We start from the raw sequence: 26,901 nt of genomic DNA, 5'->3' as shown, positions 1-26,901 counted from the left end.
CCGCTACACTGACGCCTCCCCGTCTGTGGGCTGAGGAGCTCAGAGAGCTGTGAGGGAGGGCAGAGGTCTGTAATCCTTGGGTGAGGGGAAAACCTCTGTCAACAAAGTAAGGTATCCACACCTAGGTACTTGTTAAGTATATGGAGACACAATTTGATTAATAAAATACAAAATATGTCAAGATTAATATTACATGAAGTCACAGTAGCTTTGGGTTATTTTGTATTTCCTGAACCAACTATAAGAACTTGGAGGTCTTTGAAATTTTTTTACTTTGGAAATCTATTTCTGCTTGAAGAGGTTGGGAATCATGGACTTACTGGAGCAGAGACCCCTACATTCTTTGCTTCCTAGAGTCCAACTTCCTGTCTACCAGGAGGCAAAACAGGAAGCACTCTGTGCCCCTCCCAAGAGTTACTGTAGACCTCAGTGGTTGGTTAGGGACCATCCTAAATGTTCCCGTGCTTTAGGATGCAGGCTCCTTTTGGAAACCACAGCCCAAGGGTCTGTACCCAGGTTACATCCCATTTCCATTCCATGTCTCCACCAGGATCTCACCTCGTGGACTATGGGGCGGAGACAGACGGCTGCTACCTTCCTCCTCGCTGCCGGTGTCGGGGTCACTGCTATCTTGCAGCCGCTCATCGGGGCTGCCCAGCTCCTGCCTCTCTCGATCCTCAAAGGGTCGATGGACGGAGCGAATAGTCACAGGCAAATCTAGGCGGTCGTGGCCTCGGCTGGGCTGTGGACAGCAGGCCAGAAAAGCAGGAGGCCACGGAATGAGCAGTGTGAAGACTCAACTCTCAGCACCTCTACCACTGACTGATTTCTTTCCGCACCCATTGCAACTGTTCAGTCCTCCCATCAGTATCCTATATCCTTCAAGTCTGATGCCTGATGTCATTTGGCCTCAAATCTCCAATTCCTTTCTGGTTCTCTCATGGACCCTGATGTCCACCCTGATGTCAGTTCACTACTTCAAGCTTCCTTACCTGTGGGGGGGTGAAACTCAAGTACAGGGCATCGCCTGCAGGGAGGCTACGCCGCCTCGGATCCAGAGGCCGCCGGGCCCAGGGGGCCTCAGCCGGGAGTGGTTCTGTGTGGCCCAAGGCGGCCAGCTGCCTGCGAGCCTCTTCGGCCTCCCGCTCCAGCAGGGCGCGGGCCTGCTCGCTCTCTCGGAGCCGGGCTTCCAGGCTGCCAGCCTCCGTCGCCCGCTCTTCGCCGAGGCGTCGGCAGCGCCGTAGCTCCTCTTGCAGCAGCGTGTGTTGCCGCTGCAGCAATGCCAGTTCCGTAGCCTGCTTTTCAGGAGCCACAGGGGCAGCCCCGGCTCTGCCAGCCTCCCCATCCCGGGAGTTGGCTCGGGTCAGCTTCTCCCGCCGCTCGGGGCCCTCAGGGAACCGGGCTTCCATCAAAGTGTCCTGCTGGGCCACAGCCGCCTGCGGGTGGAATGGAGACAGAGGGGTGTATCAGGACCCTGTTTCTTCTACCCCTCACCCTCACTCCCCAGGGCCCAGGTCATGATTCCTGGAGAGCTCGAACCGGGAAGGCTTAGGAAGGCCTGTTAGGATGATTCTGTCCCACCTAAATGGGTAGCTCGGGCCTGGCTCCTCCCCTTCCCACCCTAGCCCTTGCCCCACTGACCTGTAGGCCATGTAGAAGTCCATAGAGATTGACCAATCGCTGCAACGCTTCCTGAGGACAGAGGAGAGAGTAGGAATAGAGTCCAAGCTTCAGGATGGGAGAACTGCCCAGAAGTTGAATAAGTGTGGGCGTGGGACAATAAGACTGCAGGTACTTTGAGGTGTACACGCCCCCTCCCAACTCCAAACTGGGCTCTAAATTCTCAGATGAGAGTACCCCTCCTTCAGTCTCCTATATCATCACATTCCCATCTCACCTCCTGGGGAGATCTCAGCTGATTTCCATTTCGATCCTGCAGAAACGGGCAAGGATGGGGAATCAGCAGACACACAAGTCCCTGGTGCCTGTCCCTGATAGCTCTGAGTCAAGGATCTATAGGGCAGCTGTCCCTTTCCCTCCCTCTAGCCAAGTCCTGACACCTCCTGAAACCCACCTTCTGGCTGGAGTCTGAGTCAGCTCTGCAGAGCTCAATGGAGCCATTGAAGGTTCTGGCCTCACCATCTGTTGAGAAGGGGAAAAGGATGGGCCGAACCACTTCGCCAGCACCCCGATACTACTTGGTCCCTGGTACCACCCCATTCTCTTTAACCCCTCCCACGTGCTACCTTGGTCCCCTGCCCTGGCACTCACTGGCAGTGACTCCTGGACTCGTGTTACCACCGCTGTCCGGTTCCATGGACAGGGTTGGTTCCCGGGGTGTCAAGAGCAGCTCCACTCCAGGCCCCACCAGCAGGTCTTTCAGGCCCTCCACTGCGGGGAAAGAAGAGGTGAGGACAGGAGCAACAGAGAATCCTGCGGGGGATGGGAGGGGATGCCATTCACTCAGTACACGGAACATGCGGGCATCTAGAGGAATGCCCCCTGCACATGTAGTGGGGTCTCACTGCCACCACCACATACAAGGCAAAGGTCATTAAAGGTCCCAAGGGGCAGCACAAGCACGTGCAGGATGAGAGGTGTCAAACAGCAGCAAGGACCATCTTCCCCCACAAACAACAGGCACTCAGGGGAGTTATGGCCTATGGGGCTGACATCCCCCTTGTCTGTGTGTGTCCAGGTCTAGCCACGGGTCCATATTTTGTGATGGTGAGTGGATGAGTCTGGACTCTTCCCTAGGAGCCCCCTCACCCTCACGGATGGCATCCTGCAGCAGCCGCTCGCCACGAGGGGACTCGAGGGACTCAGAGCGGAAAAGCCCCCTGGGCAGGGTGGGCAGCGGCATCCCGCTGCCGCCATCCTCTTCCACCTGGAAGTGGGTCATCTCAGCAAACAGCCCAACCTTCTCCTGCAGCAGCTCCACCAGTGCCCGGTCTTTCTGCTGCAGCTCCACTGTGGATGAGAAACAGGTGAGCACCCGGAAGAGCCAGTAGTGTAGGGGCAGCTCCAGGGGTCAGGGGCCAGGCCTGGGCAGAGTGGCAGGACTTAATTTTGGTTTTTTGGCATATATGAAAAAGAAAATAACTTTTTTGGGGGAAAAGTAACACATGTACTTTCGTTTTAAAAACAAAAGTAAAACAATATGTGGCAGGGACTGCAGGCTGTCCACCAGTTCCCATTCTCCCCACCTTCCTTTAATAAGAGAAGGTGTGCAAGTTTCATCTGGGCACACGGCTGCCCAGTTACACTCGACTTCCCAGCCTGGCTTGCAGCTAGGCATTGCCACGTGACTAAATTCTGGCCAACAGATGTGACAGTCTTCCAGATCTGCCCTTAAAAAAAATCGGTATAAACTCTCCTTGTTCTTTACCCCTTCCTTGCTAGCTGGGATGCAGATGTGATAGCAGGAGCTGGAGTAGTGATGGAGACACAGACATAGAGGACCTAGAGATGGGGAATCTTCACGTTGAAGAGGGCAGAACTGCACAACTACCCTGCACTTCCCACTTCTGGACTGTTATGTGGAGAGAAATAACCTACCTCGTGTAACCGGCTGATTTTTGTTAATCTTTTTGTATAGCAGTTAGATCATACCCCAACTAATATAAGGCCTTATAGTAAAAAAGTAAGTTACAATCTTAACTCTGTTATTCCTACTTTCCCTGCCCAGAGGAAGCCACAGTAATAGTATCTTATCTTCCTAGAGATATTGCACACACATATACAAAATACGTATGACCTGTATCTATCTCCAATATTTTCACGCCAGTGGTAGCATATACTTTACAGTGTTTTCAACCTTGCTCTTTTCGCTTAACAATATATTTTGGTTATGGATCTACATCAGCCCTCACAGAGCCATCTCACTTTTTAGACAGTATTCCACTGTGTGGATACGTCATAAATTATTTAAACAAACCCTGTGGGTGGACTTACTCTTGATACGCCGCAGGTAAGCCTCATCCTCTGTCTCAATCAGGGGGAAGTCCTCCCTGGATGGGCATCTGGAGAGATAACAGGTTGGGTGGGGTTTGGGGAAGGAAGTCAGGTTACACACCAGGAATCTGCCTACCCTCCTTCCCAAATGTGCTCTATTTCTCCCTGGTAAGCCTCATCAGCTCCACGCCCTGGCTTCATCCACTCTTGACCCTCTCCTTTTCCTGGCACTGATCATCTGCATCTACTGGTCTGTACCTCTCCAAAGGTCACCTGGAGAGGTAGCATAGTGCAGAGGGACAGCTACAGTTTTTGGCATCAAGCACCCTGGGCTCAAATCCTGGCTCCACAATTTACCAGGTGGTAACCTCTTTATTTCCTCATGTGAGAAATGGGGATAATATCTTCCTCACAGGTTTTCCGTGAGGATTAAAGGAAATAATGTACCACTGCTTTGAACACGGCAGAAGCTCAATAAATCAATTATAATGAATAATATTATTTTTGCAACTACAAATACTAATATTATTAATAAAAAGGGCACTATAGATCTATGGCCAATGGGACAGGTACTTTGCCTTGTTTTCCTAGAATTGGTAATTTCATACTTTGCACACATTTCTGAAAAATTTGTTCAAAGTCTTAACTGCAGAAGTAAAAAAAAAAAAAAAAGGTTTACATAATATAAAGTAGAGAAGAATCCATTCTCTAAAAGCTAAAAAAAAACTCATAGGACTTCCCTAGTGGCACAGTGGTTAAGAATTCGCCTGCCAATGCAGGGGACATGGGTTTGAGCCCTGGTCCGGGAAGATCCCACATGCCGCAGAGCAACTAAATCCGTGCGTCACAACTACTGAGCCTGCGCTCTAGAGCCCGCGAGCCACAACTACTGAGCCCGTGCACTGCAACTACTGAAGCCCGCGTGCCTAGAATCTGAGCTCTGCAACAAGAGAAGCCACTGTGATGAGAAGCCTGTGCACCGCAACGAAGAGCAGCCCCTACTCGCGGCAACTAGAGAAAGCCTGCACGCAGCAACAAAGACCTAAACCAGCCAAAAATAAATAAATTAAAAAAATATTAAATTACTAAAAAAAAAGACATAAACATCTTAACTGAATTTATTCTTCAGGCATAATCTTTGAGAATCCATTTTCAACATTTAATATGCACTTTACTTTTTTTCATCACAACAGACACACAGTTGACTGCCTCAAATCTAATGTGTGTCCAACAGAAGCCAAAGATCTGCTGCTTTAGCACATGAAATGATTTCCTTCTTGCCTCTGTTGTATGGAGTTTGAGTTTTGCTCCTCTTACCACTAGTATCAATGCTTTCAGTACCCTCTTTTTCATTTATTTTTAGAAAATGAAGGTAAAAGACAGTACAATCCAAATGATGGCCCACTGCCTACAGACTAAGATGTTAATGGAGGTGAAACTGTACTGCTGGCTGGCAGGTATGCCAGAATGTGACAGCTTAAAGTATTCCTTTGGCTTGTCAGCTCTTGCTGCATTTGGAAGGTGGTTGCGGTCGTCATCATATAAAGTGCGACTTTACAGGACAGTAGAACATAGATGACATTTCCTGCCTTGGGCCATCTTGTCTCTCCCCTGGCCTCTGCCTCTACCTCTGAACCCTGGGTTCCATTCCCTGGGAGTGCTGTGGCCTGGGGCCTGAAACTGCAGGTACTGTGAGGCCATACACACACTCACACTCGCACGCTCTGCTGAATGACGCGGATCCAGGTGCTCCGGTCATCCCGGGATGCCGTGTGGACCTCATACATCTCAGGGGGTGCCGCGCTGATCAGAAACATCCCTTTCTCCTGGTTGGCGATGTCCCGCACAATTAGATTCTGCAGTGACACCACCGAGGGCTTGTCCTGCCAGTCAGGGGAAAGGAAGGATTAAAGCTGGGAATCCTGACCCCTGGATATTTGAGTCTTCAGTCCTTCTGGAATACCCAAAGGATTGAAGAGTCAGCTGAGAATACAAGTTAAGAACCCAGGCTGCCAGCCAGACAGGACTTAGAAACGCCTGTGACCCTTGACAATTTAATTAACTTTAAGCTTTACTTTCCTCATCTACAAAAAGAGGATAATAAAGGGCCTTCCTGACAGGTGTAAAAGTGCCTGCATACAGTAACAATTTGTCTTGGCTGTTCTTATTTCTCCTTATTATATTATAGTAATGGCTACAATAACAGCTGTTTGACCCTGGAGGATTCCAGGGTTCTTCCAGGCTGGGGTAAGAAAGCAAGAAGGGCCTCAACACTTGTCTGTGCTGAGGAAGAAGAAGGTAGAAGGTCTCACCAGGGCAGGAAAGATGTACTTCTGGTCCTTCTCCTGGAGAAATACCAGCACATCTGTCATCAGCAGCATGAGCACATCTGGCAGGAGGATAAAGGCAGGACAGTCAGCATTATAGAGTGTCTGAGCAGCTGTTTCTCTTTCTCAAGGACCAGGTCTACCCCATTAGGTTAGAGCTCCTGTTTCCCCTCTTCCTGACCTCTCTCCCTCTGGTTGCTTTCTCCACTTTTGCAGACCTCCCACCTCTCCCATTCTTATAGCTCAGAAATGGGGGGTAAATGCATGTGCCATCAGATAAATCAGCTTCTTGGGCTAGAGGTGCCCATAAGCGATGACCCAATGCCTTTGGAGAAAACCCTCTTTATCCGATGAATGCGGGTTTCTTAACCTAGGGTCTACAGACCCCCTAGGATGTCTACTGTTGGGCTTCAGAGGCTCTGCAAATCCTCTGAAGTTGCATAAGCAATTTTACATATTAATATATCACATGTGTATTCTTCTGTGTGAAAGGGTCCAGAATTTTTGTGAGGGTAAAAGGATTCCCAGAGCCTTTCAGTTCCACGTTGAAAAACTAACATAAGACCTTTTTGGATATTTGGTCTAAGCTGCCCCCCACCCCAGCATATTGCCACTTCTCATTTTGTGCTCCACAGGGAGGAGAACAGTTGGGCTCCTTAGCCATCTCTCCCACCACTGAACAATCCCAATCTCCTTCAACCCCAGCAGGCCCTGCTTTCATTTTCCTTCTCTGCCCCACCTTCCAGGCTCTCAGATCCTAAGAGGTCCTATGCTTTAAGACTTAAGGGGAAATAAAGGTCAAGCCCAAGAAAGTTGGATGTCACAGTCGAGAAGACACACACTTACCCTTTGCCCTTGGAGATCTTTCTAAGTTGTGGGCACAGAGAAGGGGAGGGCTTTCAGAAATAAAGCTCTCCACCCTTGCTATTTTTAACCCCCCCATGCTTTATATTCTTAGCTTCGGCGTGGGAGGGATGGGAAGGAGAGAAAGGGATGAAGGAAAGTGGCTGGTGAAGCCTGCAATACTCAAGCTTATGAAGTGGGGATTTCATGACACAGGACAGAAGTGCAGGCAGGCTCTGGCCTCAGGTAGCACAGTATACTCCTGCCCCTCATTCCTCACCCCCATAGCGAACGTCTGCAACTCTCTTGTCTTGATTTAGGTAGGAAAGCATTGGCCAGTGCAGTCTGGGAAGAGAGCCTGGGAAAGAGTGCCCCAGCCCAACATGCCGCACCCCCTTTTCTCTTCTCCACTCAGCCCGCCCTTCGCTGGGCTCCACCCCCTCCCGTGGGCCTTCCCTAGCTGTGTTCCCAAAGCTCCTGCCCATTCCCCAGCCCTGGTGGCTGGGATTCCAGCTGGAAGAACCAACTACCCTGATCTTGTCCTCTGATCCTGGAATTGCTCTGTTTTCTTCATCAAAACCAGTAGCTTTCTGGGCATGTGAGAACCAAAGAAATGAATAAATACTGACAAGGAAGTCCTTGTATCGCCCGTGAAATCCAGAATTCAGACTTTTGTCGCAACAGAGACCACATATTTTCCTCCCACTGGGTCTCACCCTGGGTAGAGGGCTGCATTAAAAGAGGTCCTAAGGGCTGGGATGCTTCTCCTGCTTTATGTCTGACCGCGGACTCTTGCCTGGCCTGCCAAGCTGACCACTGACCTTTGAAGCGCCCAGTAGCTGTCTTCCAGAGCAGGCAGCCATCGTGGATGAGCTTGCGCCGCAGAAGCTCCTCTCGGCCAAAAGGGCCCTTGCCAGGCACCGGGGCCTGGGCCCGAGGGTCCATACGGTTGTAGATCTCCTGCAGGCGGGCCCCTTTCTCCAGCTCGTGCACATCCTGGTCTACGTTGGACAGCAGCTCCTTCACCAGCCCCAGTGCCGTCGTCAGGTCCTGGCGCTCCTCCTCGATCCCTGACCGGGGGTCAGCATGAGGGAGGGATGGCTCAGCCAATCTTCAAACCAGCCCCAATTCCCACCAATCTCGATTCCCACCTTCAGAGGCTGCCCAGCATTGCACATCTGACCCTATCCCTCCCCTTGGTTATCCCGAGCCATTTCTCACCCCAGACAGCCCTCTCCCACCTTCCTCCCTCCCAGGCTCTTCCTCTCACCGTGGGAATGCTGCAGGATCCGGTTGATGAGCACCGGGTACTTGGTGATACGCTGAGTCACCAGGAGGATGCACTCCTGTACACCATGCCGCTTCAGCACGGCCGAGCGGGTCACCTTCTACAAGAGCAGAGGAGGGCTCAGGGCCAGAGCGGGGCCCGAGGGGAGGGCAACAGAAAGAACGCTGGAGCGTTCTTGGAGCCTAAGCCCTGGTGCCAGCCCTAACTTGGCCATTTACCTCACACCGGTCGGCATAGGTGACCCAGTCTGGAAAATGGGGACGAGAAGGTCACAGGTTTATTGTGAGGACCAAAGTAGCAAAAGCACTTGCTCTACTGCTATGAGGGGCTGCTGATGGGATCCACAAGCGGATGTGTCCACAAGGGTTGGGCCACTAGAGGAGGCTGAGTGTGGGTCCTGGAGAGGTCTGCTCACCCGGATGAACTGCTGGAAGCGTTTGTCTCGGGCATATAGCTCCTTATAGAGCTTTAAGGCCTTGGTGTGGCGGCTACAGAACTCCGAGTAGGTCTTCCGCATCTGCTCTGCGCTGGGACCTGAGAACTAGAAGTTGGGGGAGCAGGGCTGGGTCAGCATTTCCCTCAAAGCCACATCTCATCCCCAACACCCTCGGGCCTCCCACCAAATAGGCGGGCTTCCTGCCTCTCCAGCCCTCTCTGGCTCCACCCCCTAGAGTTTGATGAAATGATGAGGAATGTCCACTCTAGTCACACCTCCTCCCATGACTGCTGCCCATGGGTCCTGCCTTTTCTCACCTGGTTGATGAGCAGGTCACCCAAGCGATGGATGACGAAGTTCCGGGGGCTGCCAGGGCACAGGGCCTGGCGTCGGCGTTCTAACAGCTGGCTGAGGAAGCGGGTATGGATGTCACTGAGTTCGTCCACGCAGGGGAACAGGCCCTGGACCACTCCTGGCTCCAGCTGTAGCTCTTCCAGCATCCCCGTGCGGAAGAGGCGGGTCATGATCTTCAGGGTCCGCACATGGTGTAGCTCTGTCTGGATCAGCTCTGTGGGGACAATGGGACACCTGGCCTCTACCCTGGCTTGGCCACAATTGGTGGGGCCTAGGCTGGGGACCTCAGGGCTCATTTGAGGTTTTCAAGATCCCTTCCAGGTTAACATTCTGCATTAGTACGATCTTAGATCATTTTCTAATCATTTTTTAATCTTTATGCCGTGCCATCTTAAGCTATGAGCTGTTTTAAGGTCAAGAACCATGTGCCCCCTACATGTCTAGGTTTCCCACAGTTCCCAGTACAGTGTTGGAACAGGCAGAGAGGAAAGACTAAGAATTGACTGGAAGGAAGGGATAAAGAAGGGCCTTGGAGGTCAACAGCCCGACAGGTGGGGGCCTAGTGGCTACTTGTGGGGATGCCAGGCAGGGTCTTGAAGGCCAATAGGATAAGAGGGAAGGGTCTTGAGAGGTAGGGGCTGGCAGAGGAAGGACACAAAAAAACAGGACTGGTGACAAAAGAGAAGTCTGGGGTGGTCTTCTTGGCTCACCATAAATGACATCCTGCTGCTTCATCACCTCCTTTTTATGCTGCTGCAAAAAGTTGCTATCCACAGCAAGGCTCCAGGAATCGGCTGCAAAGTCCTTCTCATCCATCTCAAAGTCACTCATCAGCTCATTGTAGATCACCTCTGCACCTGGAAGTGAGTGGGGGAAACAACTCGGACCCCAATTCTCTTCCCTGGGTCCTGGGCCCTTCTCTAGATCCCTTCCCGCCTTGCCGTTCCCAGGACTGCTCCCACCTGCCCCTCATGCCCTGGTCTCCCTGAGGTCCGGGCACAGTCACCTTCGTCGATGAGGGATTCCACTGACAGGGTCCGGTTCCGCATGTTGAGGGAGTCTGTGGACTGGGAGAGGATCCGGCGCAGCCCCAGGGGAGACTCATCATTGAAGTGTCTGAGGGGAGTGGAGCCTGGCTGCATCACCCAACTCCGGCAAGAGTTCCCTTCCCGGGTGGGGACCCAAGGTGGGATCCCAGAGACAGTCACCCCAAGTTCTCCTTACCTGTCTGTCTATAATTCTGAACTCAGGGATGGGAAAGACCTCTCATCCCCCCGTCTCCATTGCCATACTCTGCCTGCCTTGGCTCTCCCTTCCCCAAGCAGAGGCTCACCCAGCAATGTTGGTGGTGGAAACACTTTTGGCTAAAGACAAGGAGGAGCGGCCACGGCGGGAGCCAAGCAGGGACTGTCGGAAGCTGTCGGAGGGGTAGATGGCAGAGCTGGGACGCTCCCGAGTGGTGGCTGTCAGAGGGGGGGATACCAAGTAGGCAAGCGTCAAACCTAGTGCCTTCCCAGGATTCAAGCCTCCCAGGCTCCTCCACTAGAAGCGAGGCCTCCTCTCCAGCCCCACCTTTAGCCCTGTTCTTTTTTTTTTTTTTTTTAACCCTGTTCTAGTCAAAGAAAGATGATAACAGTAATTCTACCCGTATGTTTGTGCAGTGCTTTTTTTTTTTTTTTGCGGTACACGGGCCTCTCACTGTTGTGGCCTCTCCCGTTGCGGAGCACAGGCTCCGGATGCGCGGGCTCAGCGGCCATGACTCACGGGCCCAGCCGCTCCGCGGCATGTGGGATCTTCCCGGACTGGGGCATGAACCCGTGTCCCCTGCATCAGCAAGTGGACTTTCAACCACTGTGCCAACAGGGAAGCCCTGTGCAATACTTTTAATGTTTATAAAGAGCTTTTCTTGCCTTATCTCTTTCCCGCCACAAGACTATGAGCAATCTGCAGCTCAGGATGGTTAAGAGACTTGTCTGGGGTGACTCAGCTAATGGCTGAGCAGAGATTCGGACTCTGGTCTTTTTTTTTTTTTAACATCTTTATTGGAGTATAATTGCTTTAGAATGTTGTGTTAGTTTCTGCCGTATAACAGAGTGAATCAGCTATATGTATACATATACAGACTCTGGTCTTTTTAGTAAGCACCACGCTCTTTCTGTTACACCAGATCTGTCTGAATTGGCCCTTGACAACTTCTGCCAACATTCCCAAGTGCGGTGTAAATAACTAATAATAATAATATAAGGTGTGACCAGGCTCAGATGACCAGCCATCCCAAGCCTTCGTCCCCATTTGAATTCTCCTGTCCCGCCCCTAAGCCCAAGAGTCCGGATCTCCCTTAGGATCCCACCATCAGCATCCAATTGAAAAGAGGAAGGCGCTGTGCCAGGGAACGACCTCAGGGGGGCAGCACAGCTCATGGGCTGAGAGGCCTGGGGTCCAGGGTCCTATGGGGACCAGCATCCTCACTACTCACTCTTACTGCGAAGTGAAACAGACTGCAAGGCAGTGTTGTTCTTCAGCAGGGCAGCTTTCTGTTGCTGTGAGACAGAGAGCAAGAGAGAGACACCAAGAACAGCTGTCACCCTAGGGTCACCCCCATAGGCCCAGGGCAGGAGCTGGGTGGCTGGCCCCCTAGGGAGAAAGCTGGCATGATGGCTAAGGGCATCAGGGTGGCTGAGCCCAGTGCTGAGGGGATGTGTCTACAGCAACAGGCTGACCCCCTCTTGCAGGGCCTGCGGCCTGGGGTGGAGGGTCTGGGCTGCCCCTTGGTGAGGAGAGGGGCTGAGTAACACAGGGTGAGGAATGAACGGAAAAGGCATGAGGGTACCGCACACTCACTACCCTCTCCCCCAGCCCTCTGCCCTCCCTGCCATCTCACCTTCTGCTTGACCTTGGTACAGTTGGCGAGGGTGTCTTTACAGCGGTTGTGGATAGTCACATTGCAGGCTGGGAGGGTGGGGTAGAGAGGGTGATGGGAGGGCCGGGTGGTACGGGGGGACACACCCACATGCAGACACCCATCTCCCCATGGCCACACAGCCTGAGACTCTCCCCCTTCCCAGACTCCTCGGCCATCGCCGCACCCCAGTCCCTCTCCTCCCACCTCCCCCCTTCCTTCAAGCAGGAGATGAAGTGAGGGGGTATAGGTGTGGACCACAATTAAGCCATCAGGAGGGGTAGGCAGTCCTGACTCAGAGATGACCTGCGAGGTGGACTAGAGGGAAGAAGGGGTTACTGGCTGCCAGAGATGAGCTCAAGAAGCACAAAGGTGGTTGAGAATGACAGATGGCAGAGAGGACGCCCACGGAACAGAAGGTGGCACGGGAGCAGCTGGGGTGGGGGCTAGGGGCAGAGAGGGGGAAATGAACATCCCCTGAGCTTAATCCTAACCACCCCTTGAGGTAGATGCAATGATCCTCATTTCATAGATGAGGATCCTGTCTCCTGGAGAGGTTAAAACCATCTGCCAGAGGTCATACAGCTAGTGGTAGAGCTGGGGTTTAACTCAGGAGTGTCTGTGCACTTCCTGTTGAGCCATACATAGGCCCACAAACTCTGGCTAGGCCTAAGCAGTGCTAAGGCTGATGGATCCAGCGGCAGAGCGGGGGACAGGCCATGCCCTGCCCCTGCCCGCCACGCCTGCCTGCCTTCTGCACTGCTCAGCTATGCTTGCTATGACTCTAGCCTCCCTTCCGGACCGGGGGAGTCTTTTTCCCCAAGTAAGGTAAACCCACAGCTCCCACACTCCATCTGCTTCTCCCTCATCACCCACCCCACCCTGCCATGGGATAGGAGAGAAGAGGAGAGGAAAGGAAGAGTAGCTAAGCCTAGGCACTGGGACTACTGGCCGTCCCTTTCCCCAACATGCCCTCACAGCCCTTGGCCGTCTCCAGCTTCCCCTCCCCCCTCGTCCAACAACACCGGAAACTCTGCTAACTCCTTCAGACAATACCCAGCACCGTGCTTACTTCCACAAATACAAGGCGAGCAGGGTGCGGCAGAGGGGCAGACAGAAGTGGGGGCTGGAGCTGCGTCCACCCCCCCTGGAGCTCCCTTCTCCTACCCGCAGCACCCAGTGTCTCTGGATCGAACCTCCGCTATCCACCTGCTCTCAAAATAGCGCTTGCTGCCCGCCTCCCCGGTTCCCCTGGCAACAAGCTTCCAGATTGGGAATTCTGTCAGGTCTCTAGAGGGATCTAGATTGGGGTTCCCTCCTCATCCTCAAAACTCTAAGTTGAACAGTGAGGAAGTAGAGAAGGCTCGCTGGTTCTTTCTGGGGTTCCATAGAGATTTAGAAGCTAAAGCTTTTGTCCCTCTGTTCCGCTGCAGGCCACAACACCTCCGGTCCTGCGTTAATCAGAAGCAGCTCTTTGCCATAAATCTGGGTGTTGGTGGGGAGGGTAGACAGGGCAGGAGCCCTCCATGTAGGCATCTTGGGGAAGGAAGAATTCGTTGCTTGTACTTACTAAATACAGGGCTACCCTTAGATGTGGGTGAAGGTCAGGAGTTCTATCTAATCCTTATTCCCCCAACATACACATTGCTGCCATATTCTCTTTCTCACTGTGTATCAGTCAGACTAGAAATCTGAGACAGGGGGGTCCTAATCCCTAATCCTCTGCTTCAAACTGTAGAGATTTAGAGATTTCAGACTCCCCCCAGTCAATAGAAAGGGAAGGGGCAAGGGGACCCTGAAGTCCTGAACACCCAGTTCTGCCCAGGAAGACCGGCAGAACAGCTGCAAGGCCAGCAGCTTCCCACCCAGCTCCCCTATTTCTGCCCCCCCTACCCCGCATACACACAACATTCCTGCTTCTCTTCCAATCAGTTCTCCTGACCCTCAGCAGCTGTTCAGGGAGCTGGGGGATGCCCAGCGGACGACAGCTGCAAGGGGAGCCACTCCAGCCTCCCCTCCCCCATACCCCCAGCTAGTCCTGCTTAGGCCATATTCTGACTGCCACTACCCCTAGACATGAGGACAGGGAGAAAGGGATCAAGCATCTGGCCCTGGCATTTGGGCCCTGTGGGGGTTCACAGAGGAGAGTGATCCTTATGGATCCAAGGTAAAAAGAAAGGAGAGAAAGATTAGGGTCAGTGGGCGCTGACTCAAGAGTGACATTCAGGGTCCAAACAACTTACTTGGGCAGATGAGGGCCTCCTTGGCTGTGATGCTCTTGTTACAGGCATAGCACATGGTCATGCCCGAAACGGAGATGGTGGTGAAGAGGTGCCCGTTGGTATAGCGGGCGTCCTTGGCTTCCTTCATTTTCTCTTTTTCCCGGGTCTGTAGAAGGGGCGAGAGAGACAGGAAGTGAGGCTGGAGGATGCCAGGGTGCCTGAGGAGTCCAGAGACACGGGCCGAGGGCAGAGGCAAGGGAGCAATGCCTGCCTGAAACACACCATTTCCTGAAGCAGAGTTTGCCGCGCTGTGTCAGAGGCAGCTGTCCAGGAGTGACCAGGCCAGCCCCGAGGGCCGAGCCCACCCCTGACCTACCTGGCCCCTGCGGCTGGGCTGCCTCCTGTTGCCGCTCATCTCCCCGGCTCTAGACCTCCGCGTCCTCACTCCACCTCCCAGCCCTAGCTCTGCTCGCCCCCGAGCTGCTGTACTCTCTTCTCTGTGCCGGGGGAAGATGCGCAGAGAGGAGGGGAGAGCAGGCGAAGCAGAAGGTGCCAGCTCACCAGCGCTTTCAAATCTATGGGAGTTAGCTCCTCTTATAACCATGACAACCAGTGTTGGAGCCGCTATCTCCGTGGCAGTGGCAGTCACAGTGGGGGGCAGGAGATCCCCTTATTAGATTGGCTGAAGGGGGCAGAATGCCTCCACTGCCACCCCCAACCAGAGGTCAGGACCCCAAACTTCTGACTCTTCCACATCTGCTCAGCCAAGGTACACGGGGCCTCTCTGTGGGAGGCAGCATGTCCCCTGCTAACCTCGAGGCAGGAGAAGCCTGGTTTCAGTCTCGGATCACTTGTCCTCTCTGGGATCTTTAAGAAAGGAAACTGGGCCACCAAGGTCTCATTCCCGGCAGGAAGTCTCTTCTGCAGTCTAACTTTTATCCCTCTCATGCTACCCTCCAAAACCTAGGATATCTCCTTTATTCCTCCTCACCCAATTAGTCTAGGAAGTCCTTTCTAGCATCTACCCTCCATCCTCCAGCGGCAATGTCACTTCCTCCTGCTCTGGTCTCCGTCGAGATGGGGCACACTCTCCGGGCGCTTCCACAGAACCTCAGAGGCTGGCATTTCCCATCAGCTTTCTCTTCTCCTGCTTCTCCCTGACCTCTGCAGGTGAAGTGATTCTCCCTGACCTCTTTCTGTCCTTTCTCAAGCTCCTGAGCTTTCCCTGAAACTGAGGAGATAAGAAGATGGGACACCATGCTTTCCACCTATTCCAGGACCCTCCTCAGTGGTCACCTCAGATCCCTGATTTTCCCTCCACTCTTAGAGGACTGACAGCAGGAAGAGGACCTGGAAGACCACTCCCTCCAAGGATTCCCTGCCTCTCAGAAAGCGAAGAGCGAGATCCTGATGGCTGAGGCTGAGAGTAATGAGCCCCAAGTCAGAGGACACTGTCTGGGGCCCCGGGGCAGTGAAACAAAACTCAGAGGAGAATCCTCAGCCTGGACCTTGGAGGCCTAGTCCTGACTCTCAGCTGAAGCCACACTAGCAGTTAAGAGGTGGGGGAGGGGGGGCTTCCCTGGTGGCGCAGTGGTTGAGAGTCCGTCCGCCTGCTGATGCAGGGGACACGGGTTCGTGCCCCGGTCCAGGAGGATACCACACGCCGCGGAGCGGCTGGGCCCGTGAGCCATGGCCGCTGAGCCTGCGCGTCTGGAGCCTGTGCTCCGCAACAGGAGAGGCCACGGCAGTGAGAGGCCCGCGTACCACCAAAAAAAAAAAAAAAAAAAAAGAGGTGGGGGAGGGGAAGAGACTCACTGGCCTGGTGCAAGGGTAGAAAAGGGAAGTGTGAACGGGCTGAGTCAACAGCACAGGGGCCAAAGGGCACTGGACTATGACGCCCTAGGGTCTCAGGGCTTCCTGGTAGCCCAAGATCCTTCTCTCTCCTGCCTACCCTCAGAAGCTCCAGGTTCATCTGATGATGAGCAGAGCCTAGGTCTTCAGGTCATTTCCCACCCAATCACCCATTTTTCTTTTCTCCTCCTCTCCCATCCTCCTCCTCTTCCTATATCATAGTCTCCTTCCCATCCCCTGGCCTCCCTCCTCTCCCCCATGGCCTCCCACCTTGGCTGCCCCTTTTTCACCCTCGCTTCTCTTCTACTGCCCTTGGCCTCTCCCTGCCCTCCTCCTCCTAGACCTTGTCAAGAAAGCTGACCAACTTTTAACTCTAACCTCCCTTTTTCTATTCTGGTACCTACCTATCTGGACCACTAGAAAATTCTCCCTTTAGTCTAACCTCCATCTGCCCTGCTCCAAATTATAGTTCTTTAGGAGATCAAATCCTCCTCTGAATAACAGCCTTTATAGGACCTCAAAGTCCAAGTCCAAATAGCTCTTCTTACTGCCCTACACTCTGCCTTCTCTTCTCCTCTCCTGCTCTCCCAACCTTCTCTATGACACAAATAAAAAAGTTTGAGGACTCATTATGTTTGAATTAAAAGTATGCAAGCAAAAAAACATGAAAATCACATTAAAACAGCAACACGGGGAGGGGCAAATTAGGGGTATGGGATTAAGAGACACAAACTACCATGTATAAAATAGATAATCAGGGAATTCCCTGGTGGTCCAGTGGTTAGGACTGCGCGCTTTCATTGCTGAGGGTGCGGGTTCAATCTCTGGTTGGGGAACTAAGATCCCGCAAGCCACGCAGCATGACCAAAGATAAAAACAAAACAAAACAATAACAGATAAGCAGCAAGGATGTACTATATAGCATGGGGATTTATAACCGTTACCTTGTAATAACTTTAATGGAGTATATATAATCTGTAAAAATACTGAAACTAATATAATATCGTAAATCAACTATACTTCAAAAAATAAAATAAAAAGAGCAACATGTCTGAATCAGGGTCAACTCCCAAATGGGCAGTCCTGCAGATTTGCCCTAGGGCTGCTACAACTCCCCCTCCCCTCCCCTGACCTCTTCCCTCTGCCCTCAGGCCTCCAGGAGCTCTCACCTGGGAAAGAGGCGGGGAAAAGGACGGAGAGAACTAGGGGTAGCCAGAGAACAGGGTCTCTTGTGGCCCTTCACCTCTCTGGCATCAACATCCCACAGACGACCCAGCTACTCTGGGCCCAGGCTCCCCCACCTCCCAACACTCACCCTCTCTCCAAGTGACCCTCTCTCTAGGTGGGCCAGCAGTGGGCAGCAGCCACAGCAGCAGCACATCCCAACACGGACACTGCCCAGCAGCAGGCGGCCCTGGCACTGCCTAGCGCTATTGTCCTGGAGGCAGTCTGCACCCGCCCCAGGGCTCAGGCTGGTGAGGCTAGAAGGACACAGGGCCTGCTCACCAGGGGTGCCTGCTCCAGAGATGGAGTGAATGGGCTTGTTTGGTTCTCTGTCCTACTCTTTCCAGATCTTCTTAAGATCATCCCAGTTACCCGCCCACCCGCCAGCGGGACAGCTCTTCACCTTCATGGCCCCATCTGTCCACCAAGAAAAGGGGCCATTACTCTGCAATCCACAACACCCACCCCAACACTCAGAGGCCCTTCCTGCTTGGTTCAGTCCTCTACTGTCCAGTGTCCATAGTCTTGCTTTCTCACAAACCCTCACAGAAAGTCTTTCTTGCTATTGCTACACAACAGACGAATAAAGCACGGGAAAGCACCTAGCACAGGGGCTGGTATACAACAGCCACTTAACACATGTTTAGAAAGAAAGGAAGAAAAGAAGGATGGGTGGATGGATAGACGCCAAGACAAGGGGTCCCAGCAGCACCCTTGCCTCTACTCTAGGGATCCCCTCATTCCTTAACAGAGCTTCAGAGCTTTCAGTCTCCTCCTCTCTCTCTTCCCCCCCCCCCACCCCGGCTGCACCTCACACTTGCAGGATCTTAGTTTCCTGACCAGGGATCCAACCCGTGCCCCCTGCAGTGGAAGTACAGAGTCCTAACCACTGGACCACCAGGGAATTCTGGTCTCCTCCTCTCTTGTTTATTCTTTTCTCCCTCCTCCCAGACCTTTTCTCCTAATTCCTTTGAACTTAGGACCGGATGGTATCCTCTGAAGGTCAGAAGAAGACCAACCCAAACTTTCCTTCCACTGTCATCCCAGATCTTGGTCATTTTGGGGAAAGAAAGACTAGGCGAATGGCAGAGGACATTGAGGCTGGTGGCTCAAAGTCTCATAGAACAGAAGCAGTCTCCCCTTTCTCCGTATTTTGTCTCCCAGGCCGAGAGATGAGGAAAACAGTGACATACGTGAAGCCCAAGGAATGCCAAAGCCTGGACTTCGGCTTCCCGTTCCCCGGCGGGCAGCAGAGGATGGCGGAGCTGACCCAGAAGAGTAAGAGCCTCTCCAAGCAAAGTCTAAGCTCTCAGCTGTCCTTGTTCCTCCATTGGGTATGTCCAAACCAAGACCTCTGGAGAAGTCACGTGGTGCTTAGAATGACCTCTGCTCCAGCTGCAAGTGGCAGCAGCCCCTTCCCCAAGGTGGCGCAGTCTCTGTCCAGGCCCTTTGTTTAGGGACCAGAAGGCCCCCGGAGGGTTCCACTGGGTTTCCAGTCATCTGTAACTTAGGCCCTGAACAGCAGAGGTTCAGAGTCATAGGCTGCAAGGGGCACTGAGTCATGAGGGATGGGCTCTAAGGCTGGGAAAAGAGGAGAAAGAGGGTTCCTGGCCATGGGACTGAGAAGAGGGCTTGGGATGGTCTCAGCCAGGCTCTGCTTCCTTTATGAGCTTCCACAGACGAGATAAAGGCAGGAGGCTAAGGAGAAAGCGGCCAAACGGAAACGCTAACGCCAAAGCCAGAAACATAACACAAAAAGACATCGCTGAACACACAAAGGCACTTAACGCTTGCCTGATGAATGAAGATGAGACACCGGACAATGGGGGTGGGCACACTGGTGAAGCAGAAGAGGGGTGCTAAGGACCACAGGGAATAAAGTCGGGCTACCCTGAGACCCAGGGATCCTGGATCCCATCCTACCCCCACCCCCCACCCGACCACACCTGTCGGGTCAGGAGAGAAAGACAAGCAGAGACGGAGGGGGGAGTGATGCAAACAGACGGGCATTTGTGCAAGCGAACAACAGCTGTGCCAGGACTCCCTGCCCTCCTGGCACAGGGCAGGCCGGCTGAGTTGGGAGGGGGGCAGCTGCTGCCTGCAGCCCCTCCCCCACCCTCCCCCAAGGAGACATAAACAAACCCAGAAGGGTCCAGCCAGTTCCTCTCAGCCATTTCTCTGACCAGCTCCAGGAACCATGACCAATCTGCTCCCTCAAGCTCCTAGATGATACTTCAAAGCACAGACTGAAGCTAAGAATGGAACTACCTCCCCGCATCCAGAGTGCAGTGAGCCCCCTACTTTGGTGGCCATAATTCAAAACAGTGACACAGAGCATCTGGGGACAGGCAGACAGACACAGACACACACGCACACCAACACACAGGTCATGTGCACGCATGGGATTCATTTCTTCAGATCTGTCCCCTCCCCGACTCCAAGCTCAGGGTTCCGGGGAAGCCAGAGGGACTGAGATGGGACCCCTCTTTAAATCCCTCGGGCAGCCCTGGCAGGTCCTTCTCTAGGCAGCATCCAACCTCCTGCAGTCACTCAGTGACTTCCTTAAGCTTTTGGCTCCCTTCCCCCATCCTTGCTTCTCCCCCTCCCCTCAGCTCTTTCCCTAACCTCCAAGAAAGGCCCCTAGAATCTTTTCCTATTCCCCCAAAAGTCTCAGCCTCCCGGGAGACCCCCAATTCCTCAACTTCCCCCGCAACCTGCCAGCACTCTCAGCTCCCTCCAGGGCTCCCCCAGCCCTCTTCTCCGGCTCCAGTTCTAGTCCTGCACACAAAGCCAGCCATCTCTCCAACACTCAGAACAAAGAAACAGTCTCTCTCCTCTCTCCCCACCACACTCCAAATCTGGGGTCCTTGAGATTCCAGGGACACCCCCCTAGCCTCCAGGGCCATCCCTGATCCTCTGGCCCCTGCCCGCTCCTAGGCAGGAAAGGACCCTTTGTTCTGAGAGAGGAGACACTTAGGGTTTGGGGGGAGGAGGGAGGGAGGAACAGGGGATGAAAGAGAGAAAGGGACCTCTGGGGTTTGGGGCCTATGGAGGTAGGAAGTAGAGCAGAGAGAATGAGGGGGTGGAGGACTGGAGATAGCCTGAAAGAATAGAAATGGAGTGAAAAGAGAGGAGGCATGAGGAGGGGGAGCTGCACAGAAAGATTCTAGGAGGGTGGGAAGGAGAAAGGGACAGGTTCGACTTAAATTCCTCCTACTTCAAGGAGGTCCCGGGGAGGAAGGCAAGGAATGGGGGGGGGGGGTCAGGACATAGCTCTGAACCATCCCCCCAGATAGGTAGCAGGGGAGACCATCTTCCTCAAATTATCTCGTTTCCAGCGGCCCCCCTCTACTTCCCACCGCAGTATAAAAAGAAAGGAGACAGCTGGTGTGCTTGGGGGAGGGGGAAGAGGGGATCCAGGGTTTGTTGGCTAAGAATCAACTCCCCCCTTCTGTAACCACAGCTTTCCGGAGGTGGCCCTCCCCTTCCGACCAGCCCAAACTGACAACCAACCTCCTCCAGTGGCCCCTCTGCCCTCTCAGATCTACCCACTCAGCCCCTCACATCCCCACCCCCAGTCAGATCCCAATCCCCGCAAAACCAAGGCCGCCCCAGGATAGAAAAAGCCAAGCTTTTAGATTCCCAGTCCCCCCCAACTACCAAAAAAAAAAAAAAAGGCATGAGGACCCAGGTATCTGGCTCCCCAACTCCTCCCAATAACGGAAAAGGGACCCGAGTATCTACCTTCCCAGAACCCCTGTCTATAGCCCCTCTCCAGGTCTGCCCCTCGCCGGTGCCCCCATGGCTTTCCCTTTTAGGGTGGAACCAAATTTCCGTGGTTTCAAAAAACCTCTCCACCCCCCTTGGCCCTGCTCCAGGGTCTCAGCTCAAACGGTTGAAAAATAAACAGACTTTCATAGCTGGGGCCTGGCCTGGCACAGGGTTGAGAAGAGCCTGTCTGCCACCCCACTGTTCCACTGCACTTCAGCCATCTCTCCTCTGGCCCTCTGTTTGTCTTAAGCCCTACCCAAATCCCCAGTTGCTTTCCTGTTAGCAGAATCTCATCCCAACCCCCCAAGGAAAAGTTCCAGGATGGAACCTCTCCCAACTTAGCCTCTAGATGGGTAGTCAGGCTAGGAGCTAGGAGGGAAGTGTGGGAAGGGGTTTCCACCATCTCTGAGGACTCCAAAAGGGTACTGCTCCCATGCCGGTAGACTGTGATGGTGATCAGCATAGGCTGGTGATCAGCATAGGCTGCGTGCCAGGGCAGGACACTGGGATTGGAGAGAGGCCAGAGATTAAACCAGCTATGGAGTGGGTCTTGGCCTTTCCTATAATGGGTACAGTGTGGGTGCCTTGAGCAGCTGGGAGGTGCTGTCTGCATGCACCACCTTCCTCCCAGCTCTCATTTATTCACCTACAAGTCAGCTTCATCATTTCCTGGGGGCTGAGGTGGAGAGGTGTGGAGAGATCATGGCCTTTGGGAGTGCGCCTGGGTACAAAGGCAGAAATAAGGGATACTTGGAAAGGAGTGGCCAAGAGCTCAAGATGGGGGTGGGGGCTAGGGTAATTATACATCCGGACTCTTGAAATGGTAGGTGAACAGTCCCAAGATAAAGAGTTAAGAGAGCTGGGGTGGGGAGGAGGGATGAGGGCACAGTGCCAAGTGGGTCAGTCTAAAGGTTTCAGTTTGTTTCAGGCTGCAAGGACAAGGAGCTTGGAAGCTGGTGGGGCAAAAAGGGATGGGGGGACCCTCTGTGTTTCAGGAACAGGGGTGCTCTGGGCCCCAAGGATGGAAGAAAGGATCCTAGCTACACAAAGACCTCTGCTCCCTTCACCTGAGGGTGATGGCTTGGGGGAAAGTAAGCCGTCCCTAAGCTGTCCTGACCCGTCACCCGCCCACCAGAGAGAAGAACTGAATCACAGCTGGAAAGTCCATCTGCGAGGAGAGGAGGAGCTGACTGCTGTCTCGGAGGGGTGGTGATGGTGGTGGTGATGGTGGGAGGAAGCCGGGAAACCACCCCCTCCCACCCCTCCGCCGGATGGCGGGGACAAAGAGGGAACGACCAAGCCAGCGACTGCAGAGTGGGGGGATACCGAGAGCAAGCCGGAGGAACCCTGGCGGAGGGGGTTCTGGAGAGCTTTCGCCGCCCCCACCCCCCCTCGACACACACACCTCCCTCTTCCCGCTCTGTCCCTTACCGGAGCAACTTTCTTTCACGCGGCCCAAAACACCCGGTCCCGCCAGATCGGAAGCCCCTAAACCCCAGGTCCGCTGGCTCCCGGGATCCCGGCAGAGAATCTGCTCGGAGCTGGAGGCGCGGGTCGCGTCTACTGCTCCCCCAGCCCCCTCCCCACTCACTCACAGTCCCCACCCACCCCGTCCCGCCGCGTTCCCGGCCGACGCTCCGCCCGATTTTGGCGCCCAGAAAGCAGGCGGGCAGACCCGGGGGCGCTGCGGGTGCCGGGGATCGAAGGGCGCCCTGAGGACAGCGGGCGAGAGGGACAGGGGTTTCAGAGCCCACCTTGCTGGCCAGCTCTTTGCTCCGGTCGATCCGCGCCCGTGTGAGGGATTCGATCCGAGACATAATCCGATGGGGGCGGGGGGAGCCCAGGAGGACGCGGCGCGGACCCTGGCGTCCGGCTTTTTCGGGGGGAGGGCGGGGGAGGGGTCCGACCCGCACGCGTCGGTCTTGGGGACAGGAAGTCTGACTCCCCTCGCCCGGCACCCAGCGCCAGTTCCTCAAACCCGAGTCTCCACCCCCGCCCGAGCTCAGGAAGGGGGGAGGCGGGGCGGAGGGAGGGCGGGTGCCGAGCGCCGGACGGGACGCTTCGGTCCGTGGAGGGGCGGCTCGCACAAGTACAAGGGGCCGTGGACTAGCTCGCAGGGCCCCTCTGCCCGTTGCCCTCCAGCGCCGGGCGCCTCTAACCCCAGACGCCCGCCTCCTGGCTTCGGTTTTCCTAAAACCCACCCTGGCCCGCCTCGCAGCCCTCACCCCACCCCTGGTCTTCCCTTTCCCCTCCTCCTCCTCCTCCTCCGCAGTCCATCAGTCTAGAAAGACTCGCGGGCCGGAGGATTCCAGCCGCCCCCAGCTCTCCAGGGAACCCGGGGCCAGTTCCTTCCTGGCCTTCTGGGCCCAACAAAGCAGGCCAGAGCCACCGACCCCTTTTACGACTGGGGGCAGGCGTGGGGAGAGGGCGGAGAAATCAAAGGGGAACTAAAGGGTGGATCTTGAGAGGGCCTGAAAGGGAAGATTCACTCCTGGAGGTTGAAGAATCTGAGAGGAGAGCATTCTTCCACAAGCCCCCAACTCTCTGGGGCCTTACAAGACCGCCCTCGGCCCATCCTCTTCCCTCCTACCTCTGCCTCCACTGACTACTGGGGTGGTAGAGGGGAGGAATTCGCCACTGTTACAGAAGACTAAGAAGCTGAGGAAGTCCTTCCTTGTGTCTAACCCCAGTTCCCTCTGTTGCAAGTTAGGCTAGAACCAAAAGACCAGCAACCAGCCTTCCCCAGTCAGGGACAGTTGGAGTATGGCCAGTCTCTCCACAAGAAGGAGGGGTGCAGTAGGACATTCTTTCTGGACACTCTGCCCCAGTCTGAGGCAACTTCCACCTTTTGGGGAAAATTCCTCCTCCACTCTAATTATAATCACTCACATTGAAGTTCATTTCTGCCTCTCAGGGTCTCCCATGTCTCTGGGAGAAACAGAAGTACAGAGAGTCCTGGGACAGAGCATCTTATGTTTGCAGGGTCCCGCCTGATTTCTGGTCCCCAAAGGTGTGGAGAAGGAGGGAGGGAGAGGAGGCCCAACCTAGACCCAGCAGCTCCCTGCCCGGGTTCAGCAGCAGGGCCTGGCTGCAGGTTTCAAGCCCAGCTCAGCACTCTTGTAGGTGCCAATTTTAGCCTCTGCCACTATTTTGGGCTCCACTGCCTGACCACTGGGCTGAGCTAGTTGGGCTCCTCACCACCACACTGCTCCTCTGGCTTCCCCTCCTGCCTAGCAACTCCTTCACCTCCTTCTTCACCCATTCCCCTATTTAGGATCCTTATATAGCAAAGACCAGAAAAAAAGGAGAGAAAATAACCATGCCCAGTTCTAGGCTGGATGGAAATTAGAAAGCAGAGAGGACTTTCCCTGGGCCATGAGGGAGGCTGACTCCTCCAGGCTTGTACCTGCAGGGGAGACCTACAGGAAGGCCCTAGGAACTCCCCCAAACCAGCAGTCTTGAGGCTCCTGGGCCCAGAACCCCAGACTTACCTCCCCCCAGTGGGCAGCCAGGGCTGAGGAATGTACTAAATTTAAAAACAGACTGCCAGAAGCCAGAATCCTGGCCTCACGGCTCCACCCACTAGGGGCCCTGAGACAAGGGGTAGGCTGAGACCTCGGCTTTTCTCCCAGGCCTGGGGTGGGAGGGTGTTTCAAGCTAAGGATGGAATCTTAAAGGGCCAAACTCCAGTCTGGATACCCAATAAACCCAGGGCCTGAATCCCAGAGTTATGTGAAGGATCTCAATCCCCAAACTCAACGTAGATGGTCTCTATGAAAGGAGAGGACTTAATCTTCCAACCCTCTTCTGTCTCCTACCCCAATCTTCAATATACTTTTCACCCATCTGCTCTTTGTTACCCTGCCTCTCACCCTATGCCCTCTCCTTCCTCTTAAGAGATGAGTAGTAAGGAAGGGGACTTGTGGGGTGGGTAAAGGAAACCGGTCTACCTTTAAGAACACATGTGCTTTTAGTGAGCTAGGCCTGCAGCTTGACTTAATTTCCATTTTCTGTATCCTCTGGAACAGTGAACCCTTTTCCTTTCTCCTTGGCATCCCCTGTCCCTTCTTCCAAACCATTTTTATCCCAATCCCTGCTCCTCCTATCCAGTGATGCTGCCCAGATTTTCAGAAATTATTTTTTTAGATACACAAAAACAAAAGCCAACCCTGATTTCTGCCAGAATCTAAAAGTAGCCACCACTTTCTTTAGCTCATTTAACTTAACAGATATGTCCCCCACATTTCACGGGTAGGGAGGCCATCCCAGGGAAGAACCTGGTTGTCAGGGTCTTGGCCAGTAGGTGAGCAGAGAAAGCCACAGGGATACCTGGGCCCAAGTCCTACAGTTCCCAGGAGGAGGTTTACTTTTCTTCTTATTACTTTGGACCTTGTGTATTCTGGGAGGGGATGATTAAGGCATTATTGACTCCAATGGCCATCCATCAGAAATGGTGGAAGAAGCGAAGAGAGGGGATAAACTATCACGTAGGTTTACTGACAGAAGCAGAGACAACAGCGTATAGTCAAAGCTCTAGGTTTGTAATACAGCTCCACCTTTTGCTAACTGTGGGATCTCGGGAGAGTAACCTAGGCTCTAAGTTATCTTGTCTATGAAACAGAGATTAAGGGGCTTCCCTGGTGGTGCAGTGGTTAAGATCTGCCTGCCAATGCAGGGGACACGGGTTCGAGCCCTGGTCCGGGAAGATCCCACATACCGCGGAACAACTAAGCCCGTGCACTACAACTACTGAGCCTGTGCTCTGAAGCCTGCGAGCCACAGCTACTGAAGCCCGCACACCTAGAGGCCATGCTCTGCAACAAGAGAAGCCACTGCAATGAGAAGCCTGCACACCTCAACGAAGAGTAGCCCCCGCTCGCCACGACTAGAGAAAGCCGCGCACGGCCAAGAAGACCCAACGCAGCCAAAAATAAATAAATAAGTTAATTAATTTTAAAAATAATAACAAATGTAAGTAAGAGCTTTAAAAACAAAACAAAACACAGAGATTAAAATATTTATCTTTGCCAGAGTGTTATAAGAATTAAATGAGATGACCTCTGGAAAAGTGTTTTGTCAACTCTACAATGCTAGTCAAATAGGAAGGAATAAGCTACTTCCTTCTCTCACTGCTTGACTGAGCTTCGCTTCACCCCCACCCCTGGTGTTTACCTGCTTATGGCCCCTATCCTGAGCTGGGAGGAGGGGGAAGAAGAGATTTAGTGATGCAAGCACACACATTCATGAGGGTGGAAGCAAGATGGACCAGGAGATGACAGAGAGGGAAACAGGAAGACAGAACGAGAGTCCTAGCAAGGAAAGGGAGTCGACTGGGACAATGTCCTGACGATGCTTAGCTCTTTCCTGCTGGCTGTCTGGGCTTCAGTCTCTGCCCACTTTCTCCTTCATCCCCTCACCAAACTGCCAGGCCAAGGGCGGGCAAATGCAGACCAACTGGGATCTGGATGGCCCCTAGACAGCACCGACTTCCTCTACCATTCCCACTGCAGGAAAAGAGGGTGATTCTGCTGTCAGACTCTCCTACCCTGAACAGAGAGGCTGTGGGGAGAGGGACTCAGACCCAAGGTCTAGGTGTTGGCTTTGTTCTCTTTGTAGAGAGCTCTGCTCCCCCCCACGGCAGAAAAGAAGTCTCACTGTGCCCACCTCGCCCTGCTCTCAGACTGCCTGATCTCACGCTTCAGCTCCCTGCCTGCGGCCTGCAATGAGAAGGA

The 26,901-nt window shown here is 53.8% G+C and overlaps 1 protein-coding gene across 4 annotated transcripts in view; it reads right to left on the bottom strand.

Annotated features, from left to right (window-relative positions):
* The window catches only part of ARHGEF2 (Rho/Rac guanine nucleotide exchange factor 2), a 41,743-nt gene that overhangs the window by 1,531 nt on the left and 13,311 nt on the right, over positions 1–26,901 (bottom strand). For 2 of the 4 annotated variants that reach the window (XM_033857346.2, XM_033857362.2), the window contains 20 exons: positions 14,345–14,489; positions 12,084–12,151; positions 11,679–11,742; positions 10,536–10,665; positions 10,209–10,318; positions 9,913–10,059; positions 9,166–9,416; positions 8,828–8,953; positions 8,395–8,512; positions 7,946–8,194; positions 6,267–6,343; positions 5,668–5,837; positions 3,955–4,022; positions 2,770–2,970; positions 2,272–2,391; positions 2,075–2,142; positions 1,898–1,933; positions 1,642–1,692; positions 993–1,436; positions 559–742 (listed from right to left, as the gene is read on the bottom strand). In XM_033857346.2, coding sequence (XP_033713237.1) covers positions 559–742; positions 993–1,436; positions 1,642–1,692; positions 1,898–1,933; positions 2,075–2,142; positions 2,272–2,391; positions 2,770–2,970; positions 3,955–4,022; positions 5,668–5,837; positions 6,267–6,343; positions 7,946–8,194; positions 8,395–8,512; positions 8,828–8,953; positions 9,166–9,416; positions 9,913–10,059; positions 10,209–10,318; positions 10,536–10,665; positions 11,679–11,742; positions 12,084–12,151; positions 14,345–14,489 — 2,827 coding nt within the window. Of the gene's footprint in view, positions 1–558; positions 743–992; positions 1,437–1,641; positions 1,693–1,897; positions 1,934–2,074; positions 2,143–2,271; positions 2,392–2,769; positions 2,971–3,954; positions 4,023–5,667; positions 5,838–6,266; positions 6,344–7,945; positions 8,195–8,394; positions 8,513–8,827; positions 8,954–9,165; positions 9,417–9,912; positions 10,060–10,208; positions 10,319–10,535; positions 10,666–11,678; positions 11,743–12,083; positions 12,152–14,344; positions 14,490–22,600; positions 22,731–22,923; positions 23,315–26,901 lie in introns of those variants that run through there. The other 2 variants (XM_033857357.2, XM_073806328.1) reach the window with 2 other exon arrangements.

The sequence above is a fragment of the Tursiops truncatus genome, chromosome 1 (genome assembly GCF_011762595.2).
Source record: "Tursiops truncatus isolate mTurTru1 chromosome 1, mTurTru1.mat.Y, whole genome shotgun sequence".
Taxonomy (NCBI): Eukaryota; Metazoa; Chordata; class Mammalia; order Artiodactyla; family Delphinidae; genus Tursiops; species Tursiops truncatus.
Note: the sequence above shows the minus strand (reverse complement) of the source record. Positions and strands in the feature narration are given on the sequence as shown.